The sequence below is a fragment of the Parus major genome, chromosome 3 (assembly GCF_001522545.3).
Source record: "Parus major isolate Abel chromosome 3, Parus_major1.1, whole genome shotgun sequence".
Taxonomy (NCBI): Eukaryota; Metazoa; Chordata; class Aves; order Passeriformes; family Paridae; genus Parus; species Parus major.
The window spans coordinates 10,404,659-10,416,978 of NC_031770.1; the positions used below are offsets into that span (position 1 = coordinate 10,404,659).

The 12,320-nt window shown below is 44.9% G+C and overlaps 1 protein-coding gene across 12 annotated transcripts in view; it reads right to left on the minus strand.

The window, feature by feature from the left end:
* Window positions 1–3,615: 3,615 nt before the first annotated feature.
* Window positions 3,616–12,320, minus strand: part of SHLD1 (shieldin complex subunit 1) — a 34,675-nt gene continuing 25,970 nt past the window's right edge. For 4 of the 12 annotated variants that reach the window (XR_004496674.1, XR_004496673.1, XR_004496672.1 and 1 more), the window contains exons 2-3: window positions 5,673–5,720; window positions 4,612–4,725 (exon numbers count right to left, since the gene is read on the minus strand). Coding sequence is in view for 7 of the 12 variants with exons in the window: in XM_033513212.1 (XP_033369103.1) it covers window positions 4,205–4,725; window positions 5,579–5,720 (663 nt within the window). In the remaining 5 variants the exon portion in view is untranslated. Of the gene's footprint in view, window positions 4,726–5,578; window positions 5,902–12,320 lie in introns of all 12 variants that reach the window. The other 8 variants (XM_033513216.1, XM_033513214.1, XM_033513213.1 and 5 more) reach the window with 5 other exon arrangements.

Here is a 12,320-nt window from a genome sequence, read left to right on the forward strand (position 1 = left end):
TTTCCCTCCCAAGTCCCAACACCTGCAAATAAACAAGCCATTGCAAAGGCAATTTAAAAAAAGGTTTGACCTTTCAGCCACAAATTTTCTGGCTTTGGTTAGCTACTGCTTTAATCACATCTTATTATTTCATGCTCTGTGTGCTACGTGCCAGATTTTACTTTTAAGGAAGATATGCTGGCATATGTTGTTGCCTAATTGATGTGTGTGGGAAAATAGTCATTAGGGAAAGCCTACAGAACAGGGTTATTTTTAAAATGAACTTCTGTGTTGTGGGAAAACATATGCCCCACACAAAATCACCAATGCTCAGTAGTGAAATAGCCACACTTACACAGGATGTATACTGCCTGTCGTATATCCAGTTTTAACAACTGCATGTCCTGATATATCCAGGCACAACAAAGCACCTTAAACTCCTGGGGAAGAATCCCCTGTTGGTGTAAGCAGTCCTGCCTCCATCCCCTTCACTGAGGTGTGCTCAGGGCCTGCCTCAGCACCTGTGGCAGGAGCTCAGCTCTGCCTGGCTGCCTTTGGGCTCCAGGACTGGGTAGGTCGCTGGCATGAATCAGCACCTCCCACCAGCAGCCGTGTGGGAGGGAAAATAAAAATGCTGTCAGAGTAAGCAGCAGAGAGGCCATTGATACCAAATGTCCTGGAGCAGCTCCCAGCCAAGGGAACGACTTAACAGCAGCAGGATTCGGCAAGGATGACAAAAGAGCTTGGATCAGGCATTTGTGGAAGGGAATAGAGGCAGCACTCTCAGCCTGCCAGAGCTGGTCCTGGGCTGAGCCCTGAGGCTGCTCCAGGAGCTGGTGTGCGTGGGCAGGGGCTCAGTGCCAGCAGCAGCACAGTCACCCTGCTGGGATGCTGGTCCAGCTCAGGTGCAAAACACCCAGCCCAAAGCACACACACCTCTAACAGACCCTGGGTGGGATTTGGATCTGGGCTGTGCAGCAGGGAAACCCCTGGGTCAAGTCAAGTCCTCACCATGCCCTGTGTTCCTCCTACTTGGCGAGGAGGGATCAATTTTGGCCTTGCTTGTCTTACCCTATGGGACTGATTCCCCATCTTTTACTTCACTTACACACTTTGCTTGAGGATTTTGTGGGATCTTGTATACCCAGAGCCCTGAAAGGTGGTATAGGTTTTCAGGTGCTGTCCTAAGTTAGGCTCAGAGAGCTGCTCCTTGGCTGTGAGCCTTGAACAAACAGAAGGGAAAAACCCCTTTGGATTTGTTCTGCAGTGTAAGCCCCCAAATGCCTTTGCTAAAGCAGCCTCCACACACAGGGGGATGAAGAGAGGTGTCAGCAGCTGGCTTTGCCAGCAGAGGTGAGAACCACCAGTGCTGGGGAAGCCAACAAGTTGGGGAGACAGGGTGAGCTGAAACCACAGAAGTGTCAAAACTAAGTCAAGTGCAAGCCAGGGAGAGAGGAAAGCACTTCACCTCTCAGGAATAAACTCAGTTTCTCAGATTATTGCCCTCAGACAGGTTGGGGAAAATGGACAGAACATGGGACATTTCTGTGAGGGCTTCATACCACTCTTGGTACTTGCCATGCAAAAAGACTGTCTTTTTACTTTGAGGAAGCCATGGACAGTCATATCCATGATCCACTGGAAATAAGCAGTGCACAGAAGAACTAACTGCTGCACTCCTGATTGTGAGGGGTGCAAACTTCTCAAAAGATTGCATGTTTCAGCAGCACAGAGATTACCATGTCCTCTGCAAGATGCCAGCCAAGATTTGTAGATATGAGTCATAATCCAAATTTTTTCAGCTGCATCCAGTCTGTTCTGCCTACGTTGAACAGTTTCATGCTCTCCTCTGCCAGTATCTCTCTTCATGCTCTTTCAGCAGTCACCTTTTCTCTATTTTGTCATTCCAAGCTTCTTTTCTCTTCCATCAAAACCCAGTAGGGATGTCTCAAACATCAGCAGCAGCAGGTCTCTCCTGAAGAGCAGGAACTTCCTATTTTTCTGCAAGCTTTCTTTGTGGAAATTACATGTCTTTGGCTTTTTTTTAATTAATATTTTTTTTTTAAAGTCTGAATTGGAGACCAGCCAGTTTTAGAGCTAACCCAAAGCACTGCCCAATTCATCAACAAACCAAACACAGCAACTAAAGGGAGTCAGATGGAGACCTCTGACTTCTCAGTCTCTCTTCATGGGAGTTTATTTCCCTTAAAATGGCAGTTAAGAGGTTTTGCACAGCAACTACTTTAACTGTGTGGAACAGCATAAACACTGGCAAAAATTAAAAGCAACAACATCTGATTCATACTGAAGACCTTCCTTCTTCCCTGTACGTCCTTAGCAATATCTCCCTACATCTGTCAACACCAAAGCCCTTGTGGCTGTGAGAGATGCATGGGGGTTAAGCAGTGAGAGCTGGCAGAGGGGCCAGGGATGTTACTGTAATTACTGACAGCACACTCAGGAGCATATTTGCTTTTTCCAGCTGTGTCTGTGGCTAAACTAGCTGATATTACCATTCTCTATAGTTTTTGCCAGCAGGATGCTTTCATCTGGATTTTGATACACAAGCACCTGTGGGTTTGTTTGCTACTACAGAAATGATGCTGCATCCTCAATTCTTTTTTTTCTTTACTCATTAACTTGAGTAATGCTGGGGGAGCAGCTGAAGGTCTGCTCCAATATTCTGTGTGCCCTCCAGCACATGTACAACACCTCTGCCATAAAAGCAAGCAAGCAACACACTGAGCAGGACCACCACAAAGCCAAATGTATTGGTTCCATGATGACTCAGGAAACTAAACCCAGGCACTTCTAATATAAATCTATGTGCAAAGAGAGATTACATCAAGTCCTAAGACTTTGGCCATAACTTGCAGCCAGCTGGGCCTCCTCCTGCTCTGACTGAAGGCAGCAGCCAAATTTCCATTGCCTTTGCTGGAAACACCTGCAGAGCACAGTGGCTGTGCCAATTTGCCAGGGGCAGCATGGCAGGAATGGCAGCCCCGTGTGGGACTGCAGCAGGCAATGTGACATGCAGGAACACAAACACCCACTCTGAGATCTGGACAGTGTGGACAGGGAGTGGATGAGAGATCTCAGCAGCTGGACTGGATATCAAATACCAAAACTGGTGTGAGCACTGTGGCTGTACTGGGGTAACCACACTGATGTTGACCTTTGAGACCCCAACCACCCTTTCTTTCTTTTTCCTTTGCCCATCTGCTGTCATCTTAAACACATCCCTTCCTCTGGCACTCTGTGGTTCCCTGCTCACACCCACGCTGGAGAATGGCCTCCCCAGTTAGCAAACAACATCACTACAGCAAACTGCTGTAAAACAGTGGAAAGGCCAGTGGGTGGAAAATGCACAAAGACATTTATCTGCCTGGCAGAGGCAGTAAAGAAACAAAGAAGCCACCGAGCCAGGAGGCTTCTGAGAGAGAAACCTTAAGTGGCTGTGTGTGGGTTCATTGCTCTGCTGCTGACTGACATCAGCCTCTTTGGGCTCAGAGAGATCCGTTTCATTTTAAAGGGAACATTCCCCCAGGGATCTCATTAGCACCATCATGAAAGTCAGAAAGGAACTCAAGGTTGTTGGGGGGCGTGATGGTGGGGAGGTAAACAGGACAGAAGCACTGTCAGAGAACATACTCAGCTGTATTTTCTCTTTTTCATGCACACACACACTTTTTCAGACAGAAAAATTTGCCTGGCATTGCAATCATGAACTATGGGGTTACAAGTCTGTAGGTAAAAACACAGAGCTAAGAGGCACCCCGTGGGGGCAAATGTACAGAACAAGATCTTAACTCTCCCTCTGTAGGGCTGGGGCACACCATGCCAAGGTCAGTCTGTCATAGCCAACAGCACTTGGACAGCCATGCCCACCCAAGGGCTGAATTTGGCCTGGACCACTGTTAACCTAGGGTAAGGATGCAGGCCGGTTTAAAAGCCTGGTGGGTATAAATTATCATGTTTGATGTCCCAGCAGCAAACACTGCATGACCCCTCCCAAACAGTCACCACATCCCAAAGCAGTTACACGGATGCTCCTTATGCAGTGCTGCCCTTCAGAGAGCAAGGTGCAAGGTCTGGTGTGGGTGAGCCCCTCCATGGAGCACCTGGTGCTGAAGGTGGTGCTTGGAGAACAATGTCTTTCTAGGAAAGTCACCTCTTTCTGGAGTGAAAGCAAAGCTTTGATGATAGAAACAAACCAATGTCTTGCTCACTTCTCGTGTGACCCATCAGGGCTACATTCTGCCTGCGTGTGTTTCAAGAGGAACTGCAGGATGTCATCTGAGAGTCCAGGTATACTCCTCCTGTTTTCCAACAGGACTTCTCCTTCAGCTGGCTTTGAAAAGCAAGCAGAAGGGGGATGGTTTGGAAAGATCTTACATCCATCTCTGTTCAAGACCAATTGTGCCATTTGCAGGCAACGTGACACATATTTTGTTCCATCCTTTTGTTCCAACTCTGAAATCTTCTGTGACAGACACCGTGAGGCAGCCTCATAGGTCGGATCCTTTCTCTCTGGCTGCTTTCTGCAATACATTTTGTAGAAGCCATCCAGAGAGTCCCTGATGCTGGGATCTGCTGCACCATCATGTTCATACATCCATGAGAGCACGGCATCATTAGGTTCAGAGGGCTCACACAGCCCTGCTTTTGGGTAACATCTCACGTTTGCTTCCTCAGAGCCTTCAGCAGAACAGCCCACAGAAGCTGCAGATGATGGATTGCTCTCTCCTGCAAGCAGAGGATCAATGAAACTCATTAGTCACCAGGTCATCCCTGTGGCAAAGTCTTTTTCTGTCCCCCTCCCACTGCAGTCTGGCAAACAGGCTCTTTGCATGAGCAAACCAAGTGCTGCTCTCAACACAGCTAGGCTGCCACAGGGCCTTCCTGCACAGACTGGTGTAAAATGGGCTGATTTGGGGACTTCACAGCTGTCCCAGCCTTGACACTGCAGTGACTGGACCTACTTGGTGGTATAGATCTCCTGGCTACTCTCAGTTACGCTTCCAAAGAGGTGGAAATTGGGATCTACTGCTCCTGGAGATGACAGCTGACCCACAAGGAAGTCTGGTTTGCAGTTGAGATGTGTTCTGCATCTGTTTCAGTTTTTTCCCTCGTCCCTGGGTCTAATCCTTACTTTTCATAGTTCTCAATTTTACTCCTACAGCACAACATGCAGTCCTGACCTCCAGCTTTCAGCCAGATTCCCAGCCTCCACACCAACAAGTTCTGATAACTGCTTGGATTTTCAGAATGAGGGCTGCAAAGGGGGACTCTGTGCTTCCCCACGAAGTCCCACTTCTGCAGCCCCGCTGCATTTAACACTCTCCCCACACCCTGATGGAATTTCTATGGATAAAATTAATGCAAAGGGCAAGGACTTGTTCTTGCCTAGCTCTTCTCCTCCTTCCTTGCTGACCCACATCTCTGGATAACTAATTAACACAGAACAATTCATTCATATTAATATTATTTATTAATAATTAATTAATAACTAATTAATACCGCACAACAGGGACACTTGGCAATGACAAGACCAGGATGATCAGCAAGCTTCTAGGAGGAAGAAGTTCCATAAAGAGACCTTGAATTGGGCTCTGGTATCCAGGTAGTGCCTCTGACTGCAATCTCATCTCCAAGCCCACTGCACCAGACCGTTTGCCAAGCACCTGACTCACCGACAAGGAAATTTTCCAGGGCTCAGCCAGAGGTTGCACAGCCGTCATCTGCAAGTTACATAAGCAGGATGCAGGCAGTCAGAAAATAGCTTGGTCTTTTTCTAATTCTGTGAAATGTGAAGCAGAGTGCAGTCCTTCATTTTGGTAGGAGACCATGTTCAAAGAGAGTCTCAGTGTGGTGGCAGAAGGCTGTTTTTCTCTCCTGGTACACAGAGCCACCCTTCCCTTCCTAAGCAGAGATTCATTAACATGAAATCAAGCTGTCTATGCAGCCACACTGTATCTCATCTCTTTCTTCCTGTCCCTGCTTCCTATCTTTGATCTTTCTCCTCAATTGCACCTCATCTCTGATTATGCAATTTTAAATAGAACTTTCCCTCCCCTTGCAATGTGTCACTTCCAGTGCAGTACAAGGAAAAGCTTGGTGGCCTTCTTTTAACAGTGAGCTATAGCATCAGAACAGCAGATCAGAGAACAGGTCCATTTTCCTCAGTAACCTCTCAGCCTATGCTAAGTTAGAACTGAAGCTTCATGCATCTCTGATAATTCAATCATATGGCACTTGGGCTCACTCCTGTGGCAATTGCAGACCCCTGTGTCATGCTGGTTTTTTGCTAACTCCTGTTCACAGCCACATTTTGTGACACAGCAGCAGCTGCCTCCAGCAACACACACCAAGCCTGCAGAGCTCCGGAAAAGAAAAATTCTGTTGGTTTCCTGTCGTCAGGGGAGACTTCAGCAATGCTGCTTTTGCCTTTCTCCTACCATCTTAGTTTGGATATTAGGAAAGATTTCTTCACTGAAAGGGTTGTCAAGCTCTGGAACAGGCTGCCCAGGGAAGTGGTTGAGTCACCACGTCTGGAGGTGTTTGAACAACACATAGATGTGGCACTTGGGGACACAGTTCAGTGGTGGACCTGGCAGTGGGAGGCTTATGGTTGGGCTCAATGATTTTAAAAGTCTTTTCCAACTCCAGAGATTCTACTGCATTTTATTCCAAGGTCAGTATGGCCCATAAAGCCGACATCCTTATGCTGAAGCACACCAAAGACAGACAGTAAGTGCCTCAGGGGTATATTCTGGGGTTTGATTAGTCAGAACATATTCCAATATTATTGCGAGAACAGTTTTCTTTCAGTTACTTATTCAGATTTATGCATCTCTATTTCACAACAGTAGGCCCTATCCTCTTTTCCAGCAAAGCCTTCTTAAGGCAAGATAGCCAACAGGGTGGGATGCCCCAGCCCTGGGAGTGTTCAAAGCCAGGTTGGATAAAGCCTTGAGCAACCTGATCTAGGGTGAGGTGGCCATGGCAGGGCAGTTGGGACTATGTGTTTTCTAAGACCCACTCCAACCCCTTAGCATTCTATGGTTCTATGACATGAAAAGCTGGATGCAGAATTCCCAGAACCAATCTATACCTTGCAAAGTGGTGCCTTTACTCAGCTTTCCTGACAATTTTCCAATACATTCTCAAACTGTGTGCCAAAATTGATGTTTGAAAATACACCCAAACCTTCTCCTGCCTACAGGTTATCAGTTAAGGTAGAGATCCTTCCTTGATACCCTCTAAAGAGCTGGTACTGCTGTTGAAAGGTGCAAATCTCCTGAATGATTTATAAACCACAGGGAACAAGCACAGTAGCTGGATGCCTGCAGGGTCCAGAAAGAGCTTCTCAGCTGGGGCACATGCAGAGCAGATGTTGTAGGCCAGCAAAGGTGCTGCTAAAGGCAAAGACAGCAACCAGCTCATCAACCCCTTGGCCTCTCCATGCACCTGCACCCCTCAGAATAGCTGGGATTCTCTCATAACACACAGCAGTGTTGCTTCAAAGCCTAGACCTCTCTGGCCACCTCCCAGCAGCAGGAAAAATGTAGTTTTATAAATGCCTTTGTAAAATCCTTCCATGGCAAGCTTAGCAACACAGCTGTCACACACCCTTGTGTTGGCTTGGCCCAACACCTACAGGAGTCAAAGCAAAGATGAGCAAGGCTGAAAACTCTCACTCTTTGCCTGCAATAGAATTTCATCACCAGAGAATCTGGCTCATGATTTTTAATTATTTTCACTCATTTATACTACTGAGTATTAAAGAGGGGGGAAAAAACACCAATAGAAAAGCCCCCAAAAAACTGAAACAGTCATCATTAATGTCTATTTCATTCTCACATGATGGATAATCATGACTAAGAATGTATATTATTTCATCTGTTCCTCCACTCCATGCTAATTGAAGTTCAGCATTTGCAGCTAATTAGTAAAAGAGCTGGGGGCAGATAAAAGGATATTCTTGTGTTTATAAACCTGCTGATGAAAATTTAAAAGCTCCATCTGGTACAAGCACATAACCCTACTGCCTGAAGCACATAACCAAATCCTGCTTTGAACCTGGGCCACTTCCAGTGAGACAACAATGCAGCAATATTATTATTTACACTTACAGAAAATGTAGCTGTTTGAGTTTCTGTATAAGTGTTTTAAATTTCTGTTCTTTAACTTTCTGTTCTGTTCAAGCACAGTGGAGTTCTCAGAGATTGTATCATTTCTCTTATCCCACCAGCCTGTCAGTATCTACCTGTGGTGACTGCAATCATCCAGAAGAAAGGGTCTGTGGTTGCCATGAAGTGCTCTAACAAGTAAACACAGATACTGTCCCTGAGAGTTGCTCCAGCCCTCACCCTGCTCTTACAAAATTCCTTCTTGCCTCTCCATCAGACATGTCCATATGGCATGGAAAAGCTCAAGGAGAGGTGATACCACTTGGACTAGAGCAGAGCTCCCATCTGACACCAAACCTGTGCCAATTCACATGAATTCAGGGATGCATCCATCTGCACAGGAGGCAAGAACGGCAGCTAAACTCCCTACATGTATTAAACACTTGACACACTTGATGCACAGAAAAGTATATTTTGGTTTTTTTTTTTCTTTCCACCTGGCTGCTTTCCAGTGGGAGTGCATGTATCATCATGGGAATACAATTCCTCTCTGCTCAGGGAAGAACGAAGAATTTTTAGGGAGAATTTGGCAGAAGCTCTTTCTACCCCAATCTCACAAAGCACTTTAGCCTGCCAGCAGTCACACACATGAGTACTCAGAAATTGCAAATCTAGACATTTGAGGATCAAATTCTATTGCCCTTGCTTGCATTAAGAGCATTTCCTCTGATAACAACAGTTAAAAACCTGTGTGTGAGCTGCTGATCACATTCCTTTACATGAGCTGAAACACATTTGCATTGTAAGATTTTTATTACCACATTTAAATTGGAATAGCGCCTAAAAGACAAGTATCAAGAAAATAAGTATCAATCTGCTAAATACTGCACAAACACTTATCACATTGAGTAAATGGTAGATCCTAAAGCCTTTGGTGTACAGTATTGAATAATTGTAGAGATTACAATTTCTCTGCCTTGCAGAAAACAGCTGTTGTCTTCTTGGGCAAAGGCAAAATGAAATTTCCAATGACATTATCATTCAAAAAGACTGTTATGAGCAAAGCAAACTTGTTCCTTGTGGGTATTTAAATTGTGAACTGAAAGTGAAAATAAGAATATTATAAGCCTTGCTACTTTGCTGTCTCCCTGGTGCCACCCAAACCAGCTTTCTCCTGTTGTCATCTGCAGTAGGCTGCAGCTCACAAGATGGGATCTGTGAGACTCTGCTTTACACATGACATAACCGGCTATATTCTTCATCCCCCAGCCCACAGGAGTGGCACATGTGGCTATGTCTGACTGCTGAGTGCTGGCCAAGAGCTCTGCTAATGCCTGCTGCTCTGACAGGAGACCTGGATAAAGTGAGGGTGGGCAAAAGGCAGCAAAAAGGGAGGAATTTGGGGATTGGAGTAGAAAAGGGAGACAGTGGCAACTGGATATGGCCCAGTACTGAGTCAGGCTCTCTGCTTTTTTTCTTCTTTCTGCTGCACATTTGTGGTGTGAAAAGTTGGGGGGGGCTTCAATTTGCGTGGAGTAAGACGTAAGCAGTTATTTTAGGGAAGCATAAAACTCTTCCTTTTCAGTCTAACCCCCTTAGGAATCTGAAATTCAAGAAAAATAAAAAGGCTGGCAAATGGTGAAATGCTCTTGAAATGCAGTATGCAGGCAGAGTGCATTCCCCTAGACACTTTTCCAAATGTCACACTGGTATTAAAGCCTGCCTTGCTCCGAAAGCTCACATCCAACGCCTGCTGCGCCGAGCTTTTAATACAGCTGGGAAACTCAGCTCAGTGAAAGCTTTCAGAGAACACACTGGTTAAACACACTGGATTTAATAAACCACAGAGAGAGTCAGCTACAATATGAACTACAAATTAACACTCCTTATCTGCTGAAGGCCAAGAGATAAACACCACTGCCACCTCACAGATCGGTTTCTAAGCAACCAGGCCCCACAGGCCAGGGCAACAGGTATGGGCACAAGGAGGAGCAGATCATAAACACCATCACTTATAGCTGTGCCACCAGGGCCTGAGGATGATGACACATCCTCAGCCAGGCCCCAGAGCAATGGGCTTTGGATGTAACTGTCTGTGAACAGCTGCTCTAAGTGCAACAGCACACAGGGACTTCTGTCACTGCAAAGATCGCAGGTGTCTTTGAAGGGATGGGCAGCAACATAACACTAGGGTGCCTGAGATTTTATTTTCACAAGGTAACTCCTTCCCTTGGAGCTCATGATCATTCTAAAAATACAAACAGCAAATTTAAGAACTCTTCAAATAGGTATACTTAGAGTGGTTTAATTTACATGATTCTCGAGCCAGTAAAAAACCCTAAAGCATACTATTTGTCTCAAACACTGCTTAAGATCTTAGGTTAAAGATTCTATTATTCAGGGTAGTCCTTCTTTGAACCATAAATAATAATTTTTAAAAATTTACATAGCTGAAAACATCAACTGTCAATTGAAATTATTATCCAGCAGATGAGGGCATCAAGGGGCTTTATTAAACTGCAATTATCTGCTGCTTTCCTGTTATATACAAAGTCTTGGGAACTCGGTCTGACTCACCACATCTGCTTAACACTAAAGGCACCAATTGCCCAGAGGAAACTCTGATAAGGTTTCTTGAGCTAATTGCTCAGCTTCTAATTAGGCATTAGGAGAGCACAGGGAAGTGACTGTAAGAACAGCAGCGTGCAAGCTCACATGCACAGACAATGCTGTGCTGGAGCACCCTGTCCTTACCCACAGCCAAACATCTCAATGGGTTTTTGAGCTCTGACAGACAGGATCCAACACCAGCATCCCCAAGCCAAGCCTCTGCCTTCTCTGTTGGAGAAAACCAGAACTGTCCACCCACGTCAAGTCCCTTATCACCAAAACCACTGCTCTGCCCACAGGGAAGACTCACCATTTGAATCAGAATTTACTTTTCTTTTCCTGGGAGCGGGAGGACTTTTTGGTAAAATGATGGATTTTTCCTTCTTTTAATCTGTGACTTGTAGTATTGGGTTTTTTTATACATGAAAGGCTCTAATCTAGCCCCAGATCATTCTTGTCTTTAAACTCATCCTATTTCAGAGTAAAAGTCTGGTGCTTGAAACATGTGAGAAACAATCCTGTCTACCTGATTTTCACTGTTAAAGATCTGTAGAAATTTTATAGAGGAAATCTGTGTTCTCTGGTGTCTGAAGAAGCTTCCTCACTTTAGTTACATTGCACAGATGAAGCAAATGATAAGTTATTTCTGTTTATACTTTTTTCCAGCCTAGAAATTGTCAATTCTAGTCTTGTCTATTCTCACTTTTCCCCCAGGTGATTCTGTAGTTAGCTCTTTCTGAACTGTTAGCCTTCTGACCCAAGAAGCATTTCCTAAGGAACCCTATCTTACAAAGAGAGATGAAACTCCAGAATTCAGAAAAGGATTTTCTATGCCCACCTCTTCAGCCAAGAACTGAGAAAGACCCTTGGGAACCTGAGTCATCCAAGGACACCTCTCCTAGAGAGGAAGAGGGTCTGAAGACAACGTTCATCACAGTTCTAAGGTAAAAGACAAGCAGGGAGAAATCCTTCTTGTTTCTGGCAAGGCTTACAAAGGAAAAGTACTGAACTTTTAAACATTTTCCTGATTTGGTCATTCAGAACTGAGGAAGTTGTGAGCTGAAATTAAAAGTGGACTTGAAAATCTATCTGGATGAGAATTAGTGATCATAGACAAGACTAGCAAAAAAAAAAAAAAAGGAATCTGGGAGGGTTATTAAATCCCATTTTTCAGGGTTTAACAAACCCTTTCATAGAGGCAAGAATGGGGCCCAACAGGCAGTACACTGAATGCTATAAACATCATTTTGAGGATGGGGCTGACATAAAAAGAAGAAAACTGCCACTTATTCTGAAATATTCAGTAATGGCCACTGGCAATGACAGGAAACAGCACTAGATTAAAAGTATTATTGAGGAAGTATCCCTCTATTTGCAATTACTGAAGAGAAAACCCAAAGCAATATCCTTTCTTTATATATAAAATATTTTATCTCTCATTCAGTTACACATTTTCAGCAATCAAGAGGACCAATAATCTTCAGCTAATGCCTTTGGCAAGAATAAGCAGACAGCTCTCACTGGAGATAAATTGCTCAAGTCCCAACATCAGTTTACAAAAATTCTACCTCCTGCATCTCCTTGGAGAGTCATGTTTAT